This window comes from Anastrepha obliqua, chromosome 6, assembly GCF_027943255.1.
Source record: "Anastrepha obliqua isolate idAnaObli1 chromosome 6, idAnaObli1_1.0, whole genome shotgun sequence".
In the NCBI taxonomy this organism is placed as follows: Eukaryota; Metazoa; Arthropoda; class Insecta; order Diptera; family Tephritidae; genus Anastrepha; species Anastrepha obliqua.
The window spans coordinates 54,816,821-54,839,623 of NC_072897.1; the positions used below are offsets into that span (position 1 = coordinate 54,816,821).

At 37.3% G+C, this 22,803-nt stretch overlaps 1 protein-coding gene across 1 annotated transcript in view; it reads right to left on the bottom strand.

Annotated features, from left to right (window-relative positions):
* LOC129249782 (apolipophorins) overlaps nucleotides 1–22,803 on the bottom strand; it is a 38,367-nt gene that overhangs the window by 15,285 nt on the left and 279 nt on the right. Inside the window, exon 2 of the mRNA XM_054889413.1 lies at nucleotides 22,329–22,411. Coding sequence (XP_054745388.1) covers nucleotides 22,329–22,401 — 73 coding nt within the window. The 5' untranslated portion in view covers nucleotides 22,402–22,411. The remainder of the gene's footprint in view (nucleotides 1–22,328; nucleotides 22,412–22,803) is intronic.

Genomic DNA, 22,803 nt, shown 5'->3' on the forward strand with positions numbered 1-22,803 from the left:
TATGTATTTAGTTCTTCAATTGATAAAAAGGGCACAAAAACGTATGCATATATCTGCAAGGTTGGAAACTTATAATACGTTCACATATAAGTAGATGATCTACTATTTCGCGCTTAACTCAAAATCCGTGATTAAAAAGCGCTATTTCCCATACAAAATTTCTTTCCCAAAATCTGAGATTATAAAATACGAGGGGTGCCTTTTATATTTCGGGATTTGGCAACCCTGGTGTTGCAATCTGGCAACTGACAGCTGTATCGCAAAGTTTGACATTTTTTGGCTTTTACGTACTCAGAACGTTTTGAAATACCAACGCTATTTATGTTGTTTACAGTAACTTAAAAGATTCATCTCTGTCCAAAAATGGAATTAAATCGTGAACATTTTCGTGCGATTATTTTTTACAACTTTCGACGTGGATTAACTCAGCAACATTGCATGGATGAACTTAATTCATTTTTTGGCGATGAAGCTCCATCAAAGACCAGTGTTTATCGATGGTAAGGTGAATTCAATCGTGGTCGTAGTGCACTCCAAGACGAATTTCGTGAAGGTCGTCCAAAATCAGTTGTTGTTCCGAAAACCATTGATGCTGTGCGCGAACTGATATTGCAAGATCGTCATGTGATCTATCGTGAGATTGAGACAATCTTAGGCATTAGTGGGACTAGTATACATTCAATATTGCATAAACATTTGACTGTCAAAAAAATTTGTTCGCGTTCGATCCCACACAATTTGTCAATCGCTCAAAAAAAGGCTCGTGTCGATTGGTCGAAAGAAATGCTCAAAAAATACGATCGCGGGGCTTTGAAAACGACTATGACATCGTGACAGGTAATGAATCATGGATTTACGCGTATGAGCCCGAAAGTAAACAGCAGTCGACTGTATGGGTGTTTCAAGATGAGCCAAATCCAAAAAAAGTTGTTCGCGCACGAAGCACTTCCAAGCAAATAGTCCCCTGTTTTTTCGCAACCGTACCACTAGAACAACGCAGAACAGTAAATTCTGAGTGGTACACAACCATTTGTTTGCCAGTTGTCTTACAAGAAATTAGGAAAACCAATCGCCAAAGACGGATCACTCTTCACCAGGACAATGCGAGCTTTCACACATCGGCTCAAACAACTGCATTTTTGAGCACCCAAAACATCGAATTAATGGGTCATCCGCCGTATAGTCCTGACTTGGCACCGAATGACTTCTTTTTATTCCCGTACGTAAAAAACAAACTGAGTGGTCAACGTTTTTCGACACCTGAAGAAGCGGTTGCGGCATTCAGAATGCATGTTTTGGAGGTACCTCATTCAGAGTGGCAAAAGTGCTTCGACAATTGGTTCAAACGCATGCAAAAGTGTATAGATCTTCATGGAGAATATTTTGAAAAACAATAAAGTGATTTTCGATGATTAAAATTTGTTTTTGTTCTCTAATCCCAACATATAAAAGGCACCCCTCGTAATCCTAGATAATAACGATACTTTTCGAGATACAACCTTGTGTTTTCTGTGCTACCGATAATTATTATTACGAATGTAAGGAGAAACATCAAAATAAAAACTAAATAAAATGAGCCCCGACAAAGAAAACAGGTCTGTAAACATAATTCTAATAAAATTTTTGGTAAATATTATTAATTATGGATTCATTTTATAGAAAAACGCGATCACATTGGCATACAGGGGCGGTCGAGTTTCTTTTGGAGTTGTGGGAGGAGAAGCTGCCGCAACTACGCGGCTGCAAAAGAAATACGCATGTATATGCAGACATGGCCGTGGAAACGGCGATAAAAGGCTTTGTGATTTCTTCAAGTGAAATAAAGGTTAAAATACACAATTTAACAAATAAATATAGGCAATTTTGTTCAATAGCAATTGTGAGTATGTAATTTTAGAAATAGTGTTCTTGTTTTACAGAGATGAGAAGAAAGTTGTTGGGCCTTCAGGCGGTACCCCATCTGCGTGGATGTACTATGATAAAGTGCACCATATCCTTGGCGGATACAAGTATTTTAACCTTGAAGCAGTTGTAGAAGAGAGTGTAGGTTAGTACGGTGAAGCTTTATAATCTCATGCGTATATTAATTGTTTTTGTATGTATTATTTAATAAAGTGGAGACCCTTCATATTGAGGCAGAGGAAGAATGCAACAGCTCTTCTCAAATGCAAGCACCTTCGATGGAATTTGCATTGGAATTGTCTTCAGAACCTCCGAAAAAACGCAGAAAGGATAATGAAAATTTCCAATATGCATATTTGGAAGAATTTCGGACGGCCAACCAAACGATTGCCCGAGAAATCCAAGAACTGAAGGGAGATGGTAGAGAAGCCCTGCAAATTGAAAGAGAACGCAATGGTACTCTCGAAAAATTTTAGAGGCCTTCAAGCAAAATAGGTAATGGAATTTTCTATCGCCACCCAAATGAATACAAATTTACGAAAACCACACCAAAAAAAAAAAAACTTAAGATTTTAAAAGAAAAATTAAAAAAATTGTGATAAATGAATTATTTTTATTTTAAATTTACAGAATACGAATTTTAAGTTTAGGGAAGGAATTGTTAGTACTTTAAGTAGGTTTAATTAATTTTGTAATAAAAAAATAATTTAAAAAGGAAAATGTGAAATATATGAAAATTAAATGGAATATAAAAACGAAGCAATTGATTCTCGAATTTGTTCTGCGCTGACGTTGTGGTCTTGAGTATAGTACGTAGGTTCTGGTTGCTCTCGTTGATTTACGAATTCGAAATTTGTTTGGCTTTGGATCCATTTGTTGTTAATGGTATCATAACGTTCATTTGCTTTGACCTGTTCCTGCTTATTATACAATGTAATATTGAATTTCGGAAGCGTATTACTGCCATAATTTTTTGCAACCTCAGTAAACGTCGCATACGGATTTACTTCAACTGTTTATTATTGGCAGCCAATTGCGCAATTAAATTAGCTATTCCTTCTCCTTGTATTTTCTTCATACCGTTAATAATAATAATTAAACAAACCAAAAACACCGAAATATTCCACCAAAATAATTTCTATGAAGAAAAACCTCTCAAAGCAGTATTAACAGCTGATTGTCAATTTTGCAGGTAATTAGCCATATTTGAACGGGTAGAATATTTTGGTGGATTTATAGGTGATTGATGCATATGTGAACGTATTATTACTCTGAAATCAGAGTATTTGAAGATTACTGTACATATTTAAAGTTAACTGTACATACAATGCTCTGCCTATGAATGTGCGCTGGATTTCTTGAGAAGTTTTTTTTTGCTGTGGCAAGTGCACATATATAAACACAGCATATGTATGTATATATTTGCGCATATGTATGTATATAACTATGGATAAAATATCGAACAAAGAATTTGTCTTAAATTTTGTGTTTTGAACGGGATTTCGTTTGCCGAATCGTTGAAAATGTTGCAGAAAGCCTATGGCGAGTGTGCCTTATCCTTTATCAAAAACATGGGTCTACGAGTGGTATAAGGCTTTTCCAGAGGACCGAGGAATCGTGGAAGATTTGTCCCGATCTGGTCGCCCAGCAACGTCTTCAACGGATGAAAGCGTCGACAAAGTCAAGGAAATGGTGCTGGAAAACCATCATTTAAATTTGAGGGACGTAGCGTGACCTCAGTGTGTCTCACGAATCAATTTGCAACATTTTACACCATCAATTGGACATGATACGCGTGGCTGCTCGCCTCGTTCCAAGAGAGTTGAATTTCTTTCAAAAAATTCATCGGGAGAAGGTGGCTGAAGACATGCTTGAGCAAGTGAATTCGGACCCAACGTTTATTCAGCGCATCATAGTAAGTGATGAGACGTGGGTATATGAGTTTGACATGCAAACCAGTCAATAGGCTTCTGAATGGCGCTATCCATATGAGCCGAAACCCAAAAAACCACGTCAAAGTCGGTCAAAAGTGAAAGTCATGCTACTCGTTTTCTTTGGTTATCATGGTGTTGTGCACTCGGAATTCATTATACATGATTCTACGGTAAGTAAAGAACATTATTTGGAAGTTATGTGACGTTTGAAAGAGAATGGTCGAAACGGCCCAATTTGTGGAAAACTCATGGATCTTGCACCATGATAACGCATCATCTCACAAGGCTCATATTATGAACACTTTACACCGAACAACCACCATATTCCCCGGATTTAGCCCCCTGTGACTTTTTCCTTTTCCCAAAACTTAAATTGCCACTCCGCGAACGCCACTTTGTGTCGACAGAGGCCATTCAGGAGAATTCGCTGAAGGAGCTGAAGAAGATCTCTTCAAACGCGTTTAAAAGGTACTTTAATAGCTGGACTAAATCGCTCGAATGCAGCCTACTTTGAAGGCGACAAAATAAATTATGATGACTAAACAATTATTTTGCGTCTTATTGAACAATTCCCTGTACTTTTTTGACAGAATGTATAACATTATCATCTAACAACTAAACTGGGTTTATTTTCTTTACTATCATAGTCAATTTAGTACGCTGTTTTATATAACGTTTCCATCGCAGCTTACTTTAGGTTTGATGGCTAGCATGTTTAATCGCAAACATTAGCCAAAACACTTGTCAAATCCCATTCAAATATCTTAACCCAAATCAATTTCAAATACATCTTTTACAGCGTGCTTGTGATGAGTCTTTAATATTAAATCGTACCTATACATAATGCATAATTATGAATTTAGATTCCAATATTTTTTTTTCCTGTTAGCTTCAAATATTAAAAACAACAGAAGACCAAGAAGTAAATAAATTTCGAACGAAGTTATGTATTTAATAATACGGGTGGGCCATATAGTGTTTGTTTTTTGAACCACCTATTTTTTTGAGAATGGTAACACAAATGACATGTGCAATGTATTCATAATTTACTTAAAGGTTTGACATTTACGAAATGGGACGCTATACGCTTGAACAAAATTGGGAAATATTGAAAACCTATTTCCAAAGTGATGAGTCTTCTTCTTTTTTTCTGATTTTCACATCGGTGGCTACGTCAATAAGCAAAATTGTCGGATTTGGGGCTCAGAAAATACACACGTTACTGTAGAGAAGCAAATGCATCCACAACGAGTCACTGTGAAGGCGGTGTGCGCCGGCGCGTTGTCGTGATGAAGGGTCCAATTGTTGACGAGGTCGGGCCGAGCCCGGGCGACGCGGTTTTTCAGCCGAAGGAGCACTTCTTTGTAAAATGCCGCGTTTACTGTGCTTCCTGGAGGTACAAACTCCTTGTGGACGATGCCTCGAGAGTCGAAAAAGATGATCAGCTGCATTTTCGCCACTGCAAAATCCAAACACACTTTTAAAACAGCTTTCACGCGCGGAGCGATGTTAACTGCACCGCTGTTGCCACCGAACTGGGACCGGTTTCTAGTGGAAGGAGAAGGTCCAACGATCATTTTCCTCCACCAGCCGATTCGGTTGATCGCTTGGCAGACGCTCCGCGCGGGAAGGTTCATTACTCTTCCTCCAGTTCACTGCAGAAGGTTCTATAAGAGCCCAATTTAGATGATCTAGTTTTCTTTTTATATTCCTTCCTCAGCTTTCGGTAGGCAGTCCAATCTTCTTCCAACTGAGTTTCAAGAGCTCTGTTAAGAAGTTTCCCGAAAGTTTTCCGGAGATTCGAGAGTGCGGCGTTCCACCAAGGGACTGTCTTACCCCCTCTTCTCCTACGTTCCGGGCACACCTTGTTATAACACTCGATCAAAGTTCGCCCCAATGAGTTTGTAGCTTCTTCAATCGCAGTTATTGTCCGGAGTTTGGGAGCATCATGGATTTCCTCTTTAGTGAGATCCTCATGTCGTGTCGAATCCGCTTCGAGGATTCCGGCCTGCTGGGATCAAGATTGTCTCAGCCGCAAGCCTGATCTCTATACAGCGGTGGTCCGACAGGGAATCTCTATGGAGTACTTTCCAACCAGTGATATGATCTGATATTTTATCGTTAGGTAAAGTCGGACTGGTGCCAACGTTCTGTTTTACCAAGCGAGATGACAGAATGAAGTCCATGAGCTTATGCCCCTTGAAGTAACATTTTGTGCTACCCCAGAGTGTGTTCTGTGAATTTGCGTCACATCCCACAATTAGACCTAATCCCATGGATTCAGCTTCCATAAACTCCCTTGTAGGGGGAGGGAGAATAGAGTTGCAAGGAAAATAGGCCGAGATGACAATTGTCTCTACCTCTTTCCCCTCTAGTCGATATTTTATTTTAACTGCAACTAAGTCTTGACAACAGAATTGTCTTAACAAAGTGCAATCAACCGCTTTCGGCATAATAATACACGTACGCGGACGGACCTTTACGAAGAATAGACCCCCACTTTATATCTCCCAAGCCCCGTATTTGTCCTTTAGACACCCACGGTTCTTGAATTAATATTATGGGAGGAACACTAGCGGGAACTCTGATATGTAAGCGAAATAAAAAAATTCCCACCTGGTAAAATGTGGAAAAATTTACTCTCCATATAACATAAAACTGTTAACACCCTAATTATAAATGGTATACCAATAATTATAAAAGCTATACCAAGCCTTGAGCTCGCGAGCAAAAACCAATTTTATGCTTTCACATTTGTGTGTATACATTTACAATAATATATGTATATGAACTAAAGATTTCCTCATCATACAGTGTACTCTCTCCTAACCCATAAAGGGACAGTTTTTTCAGTAGAAACATAAAAATGTATTTACATACGTATACGCGTAATTTCTTATTGTCTGCATACATGAATCGCAATACCTAAGCAGTGCTGAGTTTAAAAGGCAAAGTTAATGCCATTGAAACTCATAAAAATGAAGAACTTAGTGTACGCGAGTTGGCAAAGAAATGATCAGCAAAACTCAAGCTGCTTGCATCATCAAAACCAAAGACAAAATTTTACGTTTGTGGAACACTGATGCCAATCCAGAGAGAAAAAGGAGTATGCTAAAGCCCAAAGTTCTTAATATTGATAAATTGTGCACACTTAAAAGGAGTAAAAGAAATTTCAGAGAGACTCAATTACGACGATTTTAGTGCATCATTCATCAAGATGATGTCAAAAGTTTTACCGAAAAGGTATCATATTTGATTGAAGGATATGACTCACGAAACATTTATAATGCAGATGAGACTGGCTTGCTTTTCCGAGCATTACTCGATAAAAAATTTGCATTAAAAGATGAAAAATGCAGAGGTAGGAAAATGGCTAAGGATGGGGTCACAATTTTACACTGCGTCGATATGGCTGGAGAAAGAGAACGCATTTTTATTATTGGGAGATCTGCACGACTTCGGGCAATTCGCAACATACGTGAAGATCATACAAAAAGGCTTGGATTTCATGACAGATTTTCTCATGAAGTTCGATAGAAAAATGAAACTTCTATTTCTAGATAATGCGGCTTACCAGCCTCGCGAACTAAAATTGAAACATTTTCAGGTTATTTTTCTTCCAGCAAACACAACAGCATTTTGTCAACCCCTTGACCAGGGCGTTACAAAAAAATTTAAGTTCATGTACAAATCATTATTTTTAAAACACATTTTGTTTCGGATGGAAGAGACAAATTTTGCTATGGAGTTGTCAAAAACAATCAATTTATTAGAGGTTGGTTATTTCATACTCAAAGCGTGGGAGCAAGTGAATCCACAGACCATACAAAATTGTTTCATTAAATCTGGGTTTGGGAAAACAGATATGCCCAATAACGATAGCGGTGGGACCGCAGAAGATGAGCTTCCGCTATCAGCACTTGCTCAGTTCTCCAACGTTATTAATCGAGTTCAAAGCGAAATCCAAGTTGACATGGAATGTAGTATTTTAGTAATTTATATAGTAATTTAGAAATTGAAATATTCATTAATGATGAAGATTTAGAAGACATCAATACTAAAGTGTTACCTGTTTCCCAAGAATGAAGATGAAATAGAAAATAAGATTGACGACAAGTTAACTTCCTTTAAAGAGGCTTATTTAGCTATAAGAAAACTAACAGCTTTTTCTCTAAACCACAAAGACTTTAAGAGTGTTGAACTTCTTACTGATCTTCAAAGGCATATTGAAATGAAAGGAAAACTCGTCAAGCTAAAATTTCTGATTTCTTTAAATCAAGAACCTTTCATTGTCTTATAATTATGTATGTATTAATATTCTTGTTTTGGATATAAAACTGGTTAAACTTACATCTATTACACATTTTTATGAACTCTTTCTATATTTTTCTCATAAGCGGAAATATCTCATCAGCGGACAAATTTGTCAGTCCCTTAGGTATCCGCTTAAGAGAGAGTGACCTGTATGTACTTTTGTAACGGCAAACAGGGAGGTATCCATATATAAACGCTCACTCGGAAATTTCTTCACATATGACATTTGGGACGTATGCACCCAAGCATGCATCCTTCAAAAAATTATGGTGTTATTGGGGCGTTTCATTTTGTGGCTTCAAACTAAAAGGAAACCAGAGGAATTCAAAACATTTTTCAGCATCACTACAACCAATGTGAAAAGTCGGAGTTAGCGGCAAAAACATTTATGCTGCTTATGGAGCCAATACAGTATCATATGCAACTGTAAAGCAGTCATTCCATCGATTTCGTCCTGGTAGGCCAATCGTCGATAATGTTGGCAAAGTTATGGAAATCGTGGGGTCGGACCGGCATGTGAGCATTTATTTTATTTGCAAGGAATGACGGATTAGTTATTAAAAATATTAAATACGAATATTTTTAAAAATTGTTCCAAAACTTATTGAACAGTTTTTCTTCAACGAGGCTGCCTCGGTTGATTTTTCAATAGGCCATCTCAATCCAATTTTCATCGACCTTGCTGACGATTTTTAACTCTATGACTGGCAGACAAAATTTTGGGCACTGCCAGTGTCCGAATAAAATGTTTCTAATCATCTTAACTAAACATACAGAAATATAAAATTGAATTACATCAGTGATTTTTGGCACACCTCCAAATCGAAATCATGGTCACATCATTGGGAGCATACTTATGTATGTATGTACGAGGTGTGTTAAAAAATAAGCTTTATTTTACTTAAAAAATATTTTCAGCTTCAATTTTCTCTCCTTCAAAGTAGTCCCTCTCAGATATAATACACTCGTGCCAGTGTTTTTTTCTAATCCTCGAAACAGTTCTGTTATGCACTTCTTTGTATGTCCTTGAGCTCTCTCAGCGATTCGGTTTTTATCTCCTCAATCGTCCCGAAACGCCGTCCTTTCATGGGTGTCTTTAATCTTGGGAACAGAAAAAAGTCGCAGGGGGCCAACATGCAGAATACGCTGGCTGAGGTATGATAACTTTGTTGTATTCGGCCAAACAATCTCTCACAAGCAAATATGAGTGAGCAGGTGCATTATCATGATGCAGAATGATGAATTTTTTTCCCCACAATTCTGGACATTTCTTCGTATTACTTCACGCAAACGGAGCATATTACTCCTTATTTACCGTACGACTAAGAACTCCTGATGCACTACGTCATGCTAATGGAAGAAATCAGTGAGCAAAACCTTGACAATTGATCGAACTTGGCGTGCTTTTTTTTGGTCTTGGCTCTCCCGGACACTGTCATAACCATATACCCATGATTCGTCACCAGTTATGACCATTTTAAGCAAATCTGGATCATAGTTGACGGCATTCAACAATCCCTGCCGATGCTCATGCGACGTTGTTTTTGGTAAAAAATCAGTAATTTCGGAACAGACTTCGCTGCCACACTCTTCATGCCCAAAATTTCCGAAAAGCTTGCATGGCATGAGCAAACCGATATGCCGACATCCTCAGCAACTTCTCTAATTCTGCATCGACGATTCTCCATAACAATTTCTTCACTTTCTCAACATTTTCACCGGTTGTTGATGCGCTGGGGCGTCCAGTGCGAGCGTCGTCATTCACTTGTAAACATTTTTTTGACTCAGAGGACTTTCATCGTATGCCTCTGTCCATATTTCAAGTCTTTTTGACTACTTAATTCCATTTTTTTACACAAAATTTGATGCAACTTCTTTGATCCATTTTTGTCGATAGCAGAAAATCGCCGAATACGCAGAACATTTGTCTTATTTATGCCTCTCACAAAAAAACTAAACATGCTATATTGCTTAAACTGTGACCATATTTTCGAGACGGGTATACAGGTACCAACATAAAAAAATAATAATCGACAGTCGAATAGACGTAGCCCGCAAAATTTGAAAATTCACGTTATTTTTTGAGCACACCTCGTATGTATTATCTTAAGTATGAGCGTTTAGATTGATTTTAATTTTCGGTGGAACTTGTTTCGAAAATTCTGCTAAAACTGGGAAAAGACTGTGTCTTTAAAAGCCTTACGACAAGCATCATTCTGAGGTCTCCACCTTTTTTGTTTACAAAGAAAAGATAGTCAGTGATGGTTTGCAAACTGTGTACCAAAATGCCTGTAAAAAGTTAGTAAGTCTTATCATTCCGCTTAGTTATCAATTTAAAGTTGCATTTCGGCTCCATGCTTTAAAATCATCCAATGAACGGTTGGACTTCTTAGACATTTGTTTTTCTGTATTATAAATATATGAAACCTTGTTCAAAACGGCTTTTAATTGAGTATGCATTTTTAAAGATTTAATTACTTTTGTTGTCGTATATCCAGCACGGAAATGTTGTTAATTCAGCTCTTTAGTTTCTTCCAAAACTGCCCTCCAAAATAAGTGAGAAAATTAAACATTTTTAGTCAAGGAATCTACGATCGTACGCTTTAATCTCGCGATAATCATTTTAATAGTGGTGGAAGCCCTTATTTCAGGAACAGACTGTCGCAAGAAGCATGTCTCACAAAAAGTATTTTATTATTTTTTATTTTTTAAGTTTAATGCAATACAAATTTCTTAACTTTTTTTGTTTTATTATAATATTGATGCTAGATTACCAGAAGATATTTTTTAAAACAATAGCAAGAGTAAAGAATCTCATCCTGCTCATTAACTCAGTAATATCCCTCGGTGTTAAACGACAAACAGAGAGATTATTAGGTTAAAGCAGAACACCAGACGTGAAATGCTGAAATGCAAACCAGCACTTTCTGCACGGGGTATCCACCCTTGTGGTAATCCTCCCGCTAGTTCTCCAGCGGTTTGTGCATCGGATGTGCAGGCCGAAAACTCAATTGCTACTAACACGACCAGGGTTGGAAATCAGGGCCTTGGAAGAAGCAAGCTACTGGTCAAGAATAAACACCTAGTAGACCTCGGTGGGCTCTATTCGAAGTTCTATCGAGAGCCTGTTATTGGGTGATAATGTGACACCAGTGCAAGCTATGGAGGCGCTGGTTACCCCTGCTAATCCTGGGTAGGCTGGACCAGCTACTTTACGTATCAACGCTCCGACGCTTTCTTCCTCGGACGGAAGTAATATGGTTGATTCGGATGCAAATCTGAAAAGTACCATTGCTTTAACGGCTATGAAGAAAGCGTCTGCAAGCGGAAGCAATAGCTACGGCAAGCGCACTAGTTGGAAAAGGGAAGAAGAAAAGGAGGAAGGGTAACAAGCCTGAACAACAGCCTTGGACAACAGGTTGCAGTGACTACAGGAGGAGCCTCCTACACTAATCACATACCTGGTAGTAGTATCAACGAACCCAGAGCAACGAGCGCTGCGGGGGCTAAGAAAGTAGGAGCGAGCGTGAAACTAAGTCCGCCTAGTGATCCACTATCGTCTGTCGAGGCAGATATGCTGCTAGCGATATGATCGAATCGTTGAAGGTAATCCGTTGCCTTTCTTGATTCAGATATGGCAAGGTGTAACTTGGAATTGTGACTGTCCATATGACACTCAACACTTCCTTTACACAAATTAACTTGCAGCACAGCATATCGGCTACGGCCTTCTTATGGTGTCACAGCAGGTGTCTAAAGGACAAATACAGGGCTTTGGAGATACATAGTATAAAGAGGGAGAGATTCGTCCCTGAACATGTATTATCGTGCAAAAGCGGTCGACTGCATTTTGTTAAGACAACTCAGGTGTCAAGATTTAGTTGCAGTCAAGATAAAGTATCGATTAGAGGGTAAAGACATTCGTTGTCTCAATCTATGTTCCCTGCGACTCTATTCCCCCTCCCTCTACAAGGGAGTTTATGAAAGTTGTAAGATACGCAGAATCCATGGCATTAGGTCTTATTGTGGGAAGTGACGCAAATTCACAAATAACACCCTAGGGTAGAACCCAATGTAACTTCAAGGGGCATAAACTCATGGATTTTATTCAGTCATCTCGCTTGGTTATACAGAACGTTGGCACCAGCCCGACTTACGTAACCAGCAGAAATTCCCAAACTCCGGACAATAACTACGATTGAAAAAGCCACACACTCAGTGGGACGAATTTTGTTTGAGTGTTATGCTCGGAACGTAGGAGAAAATGGGTTCGGTTGTTCCTTGGTGGAATGCACATCTTTCAAAAAAGCTTTTTAACACAGCTCTGAAAACTCAGTTGGAAGTGGATTGGACTGCCTAGGAGAAACTGAGGAAGGAACATATGAAGGAAATCTAAATTAAACTCTTATAGAACCTTCTGCAGTAAGCTGGAGGATTGGAAGAGTTCAGCAATGTTATGCAAGGTCCTTCAAAGGGACCGGACGACTAAGCTGGATTCACTGCTCAATCCTGATGGTACTTACACTGACTCAAAATCAGAAGTGAACGATGGGCTCTTTTCATCACATTTCCTAGGCTGCAGAAATGTTGTTGGTCAAAGCTCCATCGATAAATCTGATCATGCCTCATTGCGTATAGGATAGTTAACCAGAAAATTACCCACTCATGCTCAAGCGTGGCGGAGAACAACTAATGAACGTTCTGAAAATAATCTTTAATCGTGTCTTGCCAACGCTTTTGTACCACAATCGTGGCGTTTTGAAAGTCATCTTTGTCCCAAAGCCATGCAAAGACAACTATGCTTAACCAAAATGTTTGAGACCTATAAGCCTGACAACGTTTATGCTTACAAGTCTGGAACTTATGGCCAAGAAGTATATCAGGACGACGGTTCTAGGTCACAACCCTCTGAATATCAGACTACGAGCTTATCAAAGTGATGGTGTACTCTCTCCTCTACTTTGGCGCTTTGTTGTGTATATTCTTCTTAATCTGCAAGAAATTGGACACATTAAAGCTTATGCGGACGATGTGTGCGTACTAATCTCAGGACGATCACTAGAAGCTTTATTCAATAAAAAACAGGTAGTTCTAAACAAGATTGAGCATTGGTGCGAATTGCATCTGTAAAAAGCACCTTAGTAGCTTTCACTAGGAAACGCAATATGGAAGGCCTGTTACTAAGTACTTAGGGGTAATCCTAGATTGTAAGATGACCTGGTAGACGCACGTCGAGCAGAAGCTCTCGAACAATAAAAGTCTTCTGGCAATGTAAAGGAACCTTTAGCAAGACATGGGGTCTATGACTGACCATAGTACAATGGTTGTACATTACTCTGATTAGACCCATTATTCAGACTACAGAGAAGTGTGTTCGTTGGTATCACAGGTGCTATGAGTACGACATCTGGCGATGCCCTTAATGCCATCCTGAAATTGTGTCTTACGTTCGCTTCGGTAGATAAAGATCAATGGTTAGGTTCAGAGAACGGATCCAAACCCAGTGATGGTAGAGGATCTGGATGGTACTTAGACGAAGGCACTAAGTACTCTTACGCTACAGGACAGATGGCTACGGTATTCTTAGCTGAAGTCTATGCTATTTTGAATGTAGCAAATTAACTAAGTGAGGAAAAGCGGTGGGATAGTAGTATTGGAATTTATAGTACTACAGTAAGAGCCCTTGCTAACCCACGCTGCTCTTCCAAATTAGTCGGTGAATGTAAGACACAACTGAACAGTGTTTCAAAACACAAAAAAGTTTGTCTTATTTGGGTGACTGGACATTGTGGTATTACAGGGAACGAATTGGGTGTTAAACTGAAGGCTCTGCAAGCATACCACTAGGCCCTGAACCCTTTCCAGGTGTCAATTCTCCATTGATTAAACTAGGACGACATTGGTCTGAGTTGGGCTCCTGCAGAGTAACCAAGTGCTTTGTGAAAGAAGTACTGGTGGATGAAATCACAGTGCACAACGCCTATGGCGACCATGGGAATCATTGATGACCCGATATATCTGCCGTAAGAATGAAGGCACTAGAGAACATTTTCTCTGTAGCTGTCCGACGTTTTCTAGAATGAGACTTAGTCTATTGGGGTGCGATGTACTGAGTATGGATAAAGTTCATAGTCTTCTTCTTCTGGATCCCGTACGATTCATCAATGAATCCAAAAAATTCGCGGAAGAGTAATCTTAAAGAAATTTTTCAATTTTACCACCCATAAAATATCTATCCTGTCTCTCTATTTCTTCCACTGTAATCTATCAGGATGTACAACAATGGTTCTTTAATTACACTGTGTGACAGTGAAATTATACTTTTATGGAGACCTAGTTCAACTTGTAGGTATAGTAAAACTAAGACAAATGGTATAGGAGAAATTTCCAATACACCCCCAAAATCTCATTTTATGGCCATAAAACCGTTTTTCAGTAGGTTGATGTGAAGAATAACTCCTAACTTCGCCAATTTCCATCCGATTTCGAATTTGCTTTTTTAGTTCGAAAGAACAAAAACAAGCCTTTTTGACAGTGTGTTGACAATTTTTGTGAAATGACAACTGACGAGACTGTAGACGGAAGTATTTGGATTTTTTTTATTTTTTCTCTATTTTTTCAACTTTGACATAATTTTTACGATATTATCCGATATTGAGGATTTTTTTTAGTACCCTACTGTTATAGTAAATTTAATTTTGCGTCGAATGAGCTATATTTGACTGTAATTGAATTGAAATTAATAGAGTTGTGTGAGTTTTAAGATTTTTTTTTACTAATTTGGTATTTAGGTATAGCTCACGCTAAATGGGAATAAGGACGTGTTTTGATGCGTTATTATAGATACGTAATATTTATTGGAGTATATATGTATACATAAGAGTACACTGTACTGCATACAACAGAACTGGTTAGAACTTACGAAAATATCTGACATATTATAGCACTTTTTTTTCAATAGAAATATGAAAAAGCTTCAAAGTGTACCAAAGTTCACACTGTACATTGATTAACAAAAGAAGTTTGTTATTATAATTTAACCTTATTAAAACGTCAAAGTTTTATTGTTTGTTTCATTGAAATTCAAGAGATATAAATCAAAACGTTGCCAGAAAAGTCGAATTTCTCAATATTCTCCGATGATGTGGCATCATCAGCCTTATCATAAACCAGATGATTGTTATTTTTGTAAAACGGACGTAAACGGTCATCATTATAAAACTCGAAAGCACATAAAGTATGCTGATGTTGCAACTGTTAAGAACTCCGTAGTCTTGGACGATATGATTGACTCAACTGCAGGTCATGAACTGAAGGAAGTTCAACTCATTGCTGATGATGATCAAACTGATAACAATAAACCTGATGACGAAGAGTACTTTCCGTCTGGTTCTAAGTCTTCAGAATGACACATTGTATCCAATTCAGATTTTCAGGATCTTTCTCGTGATTTACTTCTATCGGGAAGACAATCTGAAACGCTCGCTTCTCGATTTAAACAATGGAATTTAGTTGATGAGGACTTAAGATGAATGATGATGATCGAATTTCTTACAGAGAAGTATTCAAAACTGAGGAAGAGAATGACAAATGTACCGTGACACTTGTTATCATTTTCATGCTTCGAAACGCATACCAAATCTCGTAGTAAAAAAAAAGAAAAATTCTTAAAACCCACACAACTCTATTAATTTTAATTCAATTACAGTCAAATATAGCTCATTCGACGCAAAATTAAATTTACTATAACAGTAGTGTACTAAAAAAAATCCTCAATATCGGATAATATCGTAAAAATTATGTCAAAGTCGAAAAAATAAAAAAATTCCAAATACTTCCCTCTACAGTCTCGTCAGTTGTCATTTCAGAAAAATTGTCAACACACTGTCAAAAAGGCTTGTTTTTGTTCTTTCGAACTAAAAAAGCAAATTCGAAATCGGATGGAAATTGGCGAAGTTAGGAGTTATTCTTCACATCAACCTACTGAAAAACGGTTTTATGGCCATAAAATGAGATTTTGGGGGTGTATTGGAAATTTCTCCTATACCATTTTTTTTAGTTTTTCTATAGCCACAAGTTGTGCTAGGTCTCCATAAAAGTATATTTAATTTTTTTTTTTTGTCACACAGTGTTATGTGTTTTCTTTTCAATTGTGCGGATATTGATATGTTATCTCATCTACACTGGGATTCATGGAAAAATTGGCGAAGTTTTCAATTAAACAAAAAAGTGAAGTTATATTAAAATTAAATCAAAGTCAGTATGTTCCTTTGCTCGCTCAAGGCCACTTTGTGAGAATAATTTACGTTTCTCACAGCCCGAGGTCGCCCGGAAAAATATATGGTGTTTTTTGTGTTATAGTGTTATCTATACTAATATTATAAAGAGGAAAACTTTGTTTGTTTGTTTGTTTGTAACGAATAGGCTCAAAAACTACTGGACCGATTTTAAAAATTCTTTCACCATTCGAAAACTACATTATTCAAGAGTAACATGGATTACATTTTATTTTTGAAAAAAATAGGGTTCCGTAAGATATTTGGATTTTTCGGACACAAACTGAAAAAAATCTTATATATAAAATAAAGTCAACTTTTTGTGTGTGTTCGCTAACCGGCCGTGTCTGCACCGAATTAAACCAAACTTACACACATTGCTAAGAAGGTATTGAAGATGGTTTCCGTATAGTTTGGATACGTATTGGTGGATAGGGCTCGAGATATAGGTCAAAACGTGGACCCGGGTAACCTTCGGATGTGTATGTACAATATGGACATCAAATTGAAGCTGTTGGTGAATGCTTTAGTACAGAGTATTTTTCATGCCGCTCCGTGACTGGGGTCTCGAGATATAGGTCAAAACGTGGACCCGGGTAACCTTTGGTTGTGTATGTACAATATGGCTATCAAATGAAAGCTGTTGATAAGTGCTTTAATACGGGGTAGTTTTCATACCTATTGATGACTAGGGTCTGGAAATATATGCCAAAACCCGCCGTGTCTTTGCACCGAATTAAACCAAACTTACACACATTGCTAAGGAGGTATTGAAGATGGTTTCCGTATAGTTTGGATACCTATTGGTAGATAGGGTCTCGAGATATAGGTCAAAACGTGGACCCGGGTAACCTTCGGATGTGTATGTACAATATGGGTATCAAATGGAAGTTGTTGGTGAGTGCTTTGGTTCAGAGTATTTCCATCCGCTCCGTGACTAGGGTCTCGAGATAGAGACCAAAACGTGGACCCTAGAATGTGTTTGTACAATATGGATATCAAATGAAAGCTGTTGATAAGTGCTTTAATACGGGGTAATTTTCATACCTATTGATGACTAGAGTCTCGAAATATATGCCAAAACGTGGACCCGCCGTGTCTTTGAACCAAATTAAACCAAACTTACACACATTGTTAAGTAGGTATTGAAGATGATTTCCGTATAGTTTGAATACCTATTGGTGGATAGGGTCTCGAGATATAGGTCAAAACGTGGACCCGGGTAACCTTCGGACGTGTATGTATAATACAATATGGATATCAAGTTGTACAGAGTATTTTTCATGCCGCTACGTGACTGGGGTCTCGAGATATAGGTCAAAACGTGGACCCGGGTAACCTTTGGTTGTGTATGTACAATATGGGTATCAAATGAAAGCTGTTGATAAGTGCTTTAATACGGGGTAATTTTCATACTTATTGATGACTAGGGTCTCGAAATATATGCCAAAACGTGGACCCGCCGTGTCTTTGCATCGAATTAAACCACACTTATGCACATTATTAAGTAAGTATTGAAAATGGGTTTCGTAAAGTTTGGTTGTAATTCGGAGCAGTGGCAACGGGTACAGCGTTCTTTTGAGCCAGCCATAATGTCGCTTACTTTTTTAACGCTTGGGGCGGAACTGAACTGTCAAATTGACAGTGTGAGTTACAATGTGTCAATATTTCTTTCTGATTTGGATGCCATAAGGAAAAAACGTAAGTGCAACATGTAAAAATTGTTTGTGAATTTTTTTGGAGTGGATTTTGGAACAGTGAATAATTTCTTACGAAATTTGAGAATTTAATGTGAAATCCGAATGAAATTATGTGTTCGTGGAAAAAACAATTTTTTTCGTTTTTTTTTTTTGAAAAATATAAATGGATAATGGTTAAAAAAGCTCCAATGCTTAATAAAACATATAAATTGAAACGAAAAATTCATGGATGATCAGGAAAAAAGACGATTGTTTCTTAGTTATTCATTGGCGTTGATTTGAAATTTAAAAACAATCTTCTTTTTTCCTGATTTTCAATTTATATTTTATATTTACTCAAAAACAAATAGAAAAAAAAATATTGTTTATGCCAAAGCGCTTGAATAATGAATAAAGAAATAAATAATATGAAAACCATATATTTTCTGTTCTAAACCATATCTATTCTATTTTAGTGTGCCCAGCGAAGGGGGCCGGGTTTGCTAGTTTACAATATATGTACAACTTACAATCTTTGCAATGGACAAGGCTAAATACAATTATGGTGAAAAAAATTCAGAACGTATAGCCAAAATTAGGCATATAACTGGCTTTCAGTGAATTTGATGGAATAAGCTGATTTGCTGACGTAACGGGAACGTTATGGCGGGCAAAACTGAGATTGAGGTAGTGGTATAAGAAAAAATAAAGAAAGTCACCGCTAATGTTACTTTGTTGCCGTCTAATGCCCGAAACAGAATTATAGCGGACAGCGCGTAACCCTTTTTTTAATTTAAAGCTACCAAAACTGTAAGTAAAAAAAGTGGTATAATTAAAAAGGCTAAAAATGGTCCCTCTTGCATTTAAAGCTTATGCTGAGAAGATTTCAGTGCTATTGAAAATTTATTGATACTTATAAAATTTGTTGTTTTGAAAGTACAGAGCTAATTTGTTGGTCCTTTTGAGGGTATGCAAGAATATTGGATCTTCTTTCCTGGACCTCTTCTTAGCATTTAAAACCTTTTTATAAATTTTAAAAGCCATAGCTATGGTGTATCAATAATAAAAAAAGTGCGTGTAGTGTAGTGCACATAACAGAAGTAAACCTTTCAAGGCAGACAAAGAAAGTGGGAGAGACCCGAGGGAGAATGAGAGAGAGAGAAAGAATATATGTATATGTAAATAAATGCACAACATTTGCAGAGAATACAAATAGACAAAATTTACGGAGAAGGGTCGACCGATGTAGGTAAACGCCGGACACAAACCGCGGCAACAACGCGCACTACTCCAGACGCTTATCACCCGCACAAACGCAACGATTCCAGGACCACAGCAACGGCACAAATTACCGCAACGCAATACCAATAAGTCCGACGCCGGAATGGATAGCACTTTATAGTACGTACAAGCACTAGCCAGGGAACGGAAATAAGTGCCAAAAAGTAGGCACCAAAAAAAAAACGCCAAAAAAGTTGACCAAAAAGCGCCCCAAAGAGTAGTCACCAAGGAAATATAACGCCAAAAAGTAGGCACCAAAAATGTATTTCCTACAAGTTTGCACCAACAAACAAGCGCCAAAAAGTAGGCAGTGTTATTTCTCACTAGAAATTAGCAACCACAACAAAAACCTCAGGAAAAGTCGCCTAAAGTGTATCTAAGATATATATAAGGTATGGCTCTCTGTCTTCTTTTCCTCTACGTTATATCTTTTTTCTCTCTCGCGGAACGAAAATGCTCAAAATATTGCATGGCCTCGAAATTTTACTCTCAATTCTCGCTCGCCCAGAAGTTTCATTTCAAAAATACAAGATAGTACTGAGGAAACTATAAGAACCTTTTTAAAGAAGTAGTACCTAATCTATTGTACATAACCTCAAATATAGCAAAGAAGTTTTTTCAGCCTTTTTTAAAGAAATTCTTTTAACATAAGTTTTGAATACAAGGATGGATTTTTCAAATTGTGTTTTTTCAATACAGTCTACATAACCATAAACCATTTATTTAAAAAACGCTTACAGTAAGGACAATTTGGGCGAGTTCTTAAGTAATTCAGTTGGTATTTTTTTTTCTTTAAATGGGCATTTCTGTGCCAGGCATCACTGTAGTTCCGAAAGAGAGATTTGACTGCTTGGAAAAAATTGAAATAAAGCGAAGAAATGTCACACACAAATAACACTCGAACAATCGCCGACAATGTGACCAGATGATAAAAAAAGAAGGGAAAATAGAACTGAGTGAATTACTGAACTAAAACTCCGAGGTTAGAGAACAAAAAAAAGCTAAATTAAGTTATGATAACCAAATGCATCAGTGCGGTGTCACGAGAATCAGCTGATATTTTCGAATTCGTTAAGAGAAAGTAACGGTACCAAGATAGGCGTCACCTTATTATTCTCCCCATCGTGGGTACAATACTTCTTCGAATACCCTAGGACGTAGCAGCCGAAGTTAATCTCACACTTTTGCTTCGGATGGCCAAACTTTTATCAAGAAGCTATATCTGTGAAATACCCATCACGAATATGTCCTATTCTGGATTTTCGAACTTCCCAGGAGCCCGAGTCCCATAAATATTCGTATTAGCTTTAAGATACATTTCTCAGAAAAATGCGATCATTAAGATTTTGACACCTGGATCGAAAAAATATCTAATTCAAAACATTTAAGGAATAGATATCCCCTCCCTCACAAATCATTGTAAGAATAACATATAAATTCTTGCCCTTCGAAACAATGATAGGTATTTAAATTATCCAAGTCCAGCCATCGTAAATACTTTTGCATCTTAAAATACGAAGCGCGCAATAGGAAACTTTTACAGTGGGAGTTTTGTTCGTTGCGAAGAGACTTAGCTCCTCAATGGCCACGCAGCTCAAAAAAAGAATTAATGTTTACATTAATATAGGTGTAAACGTTGATCCTCAAATAAACGTGGTAATCTAACACTTTAAAATTAACAGTAAACTTATGACTGGATACATTTGATCTTGTCCTTGTTCATGCAACGATATTGATCGGCATATGAGTTCTACAGGAATTGGAGGGCTAAAGGGATAGAGCTCTGCTGCTTGAAAAGGAGATTGATGATCTAAGTAAATCTTCATAAAAAATTTCGACTCGCTCCTCTCTAGTTCAAGAGATTCGGAACTAACTAGTATTTTGGTTGAGCACTAATTATCTGATAGTATAGGAAGAATTCATAGTTTTGATAGAATTTCTAGACAAATTATTGGGAATTTAGAATACAGCCAGTAGCAGATGCGGAATGTTGGTTATTTTAAAACGATGTCAATAATTAAGACAGGGAAGAAAAATGTGAACTATTTTGAACAGATGAGTGAGTTCACCGTAAAGGAAACTAAGTGCCGTTGAATATTTTATGATTAAGGGAGTTAACACACACAAAAACACATTATATTGAATGCTGTGTAGCAGAAAACATTGAAGCCATTAATTGAGCTTCAATTATCATTACCCGCGAAAGAAGCTTTTAAAGATTTGTGATGAGATATAAAACTAAATTTCAATACTTCGGTCCTGCCTATCGCCGGTATTGAACCTTAACAAGGTGCCCAATAGATAAGTGCTGCTGAAGAGACTCCCCATTTTTGTTTTTTCTGTCGTCTTTTCCAAGTTTTGGCTTATTATTAATACCTGGTAGGTGGTAAATTTACCAAGTTTAAAGCCACATCGTTAAGATTAAGTCATTTCATTCGTAATCATACATAAACATAATAGAACCTAGAACCCTTTTGGGGATAGGACTAAGCCTATTTAAATTCCAATAGAAAGACATGTATTCGTTCGACCATATTTTGCACTTTACGCCATGCTCCTCACAGCCGTATTTTGTTAAATGCCTCAGATGGCAATCTGCCGGCTTCCGGAACTTCGTTTTTTTTTTTGTTTTATAGCGACTTCGATGTTCAGATATCAATCGCAGTCGGGTAACGAGAGTTAAATTCTGTCGTAAGCAATTGCAAAAACAGACTCTTCATCTCATTAGTAATTTCAACCGCTATCACAGTTCAGCAGGGTGGCGAGGTACTCCAACCGACAAATGTTTCTTGGGATTTTATAAAAATTTGACAACTTTGCCATATTTTGTTACCAATAAAGATATTATTTTTTTAGAAATTTAACCTGTTTGTAACATAAATTAAATTGTTATATAGCTACATATACATACATGTATTTTAAGCGGAATTTTGTCAACTCACCTGCTTTTACAACACCAACAACCAAACTAAAAAACAGGACGGCATTTAGTAGGGAAGGATAAATTACCCTCATCGTTCGAGCTCTAATTTGAAAAAAGATTAAAGAACTTGTTTTTAAATTGCTTTTGGAATCTAAACAAATTTTGCCTTTTAATCACATAATATGAAAAAATAAATGATATTGTAAGGCATAACTTTAATACTCGGGTTTCTCACTTTAACTAAAACATATTAAAAAAGGGTTTGTTGATTTTAAGAGTCGGTTTTCTCATTTTATCCAGTTGTTATAATTAACACCATTTATATTGATATGGTAGTTTTTTCTATATCCTTTAGAAATAATATATTTTGATTATTGTATATGTATTAACGTTTTTATAGCTTCTTCACACACTTTTGTTTATTTTCATTGCTATGTTTTATGTATCAATCGTGTCCACTTTCAGGCTGAAGTTTAAAACCACCATAACCCGAC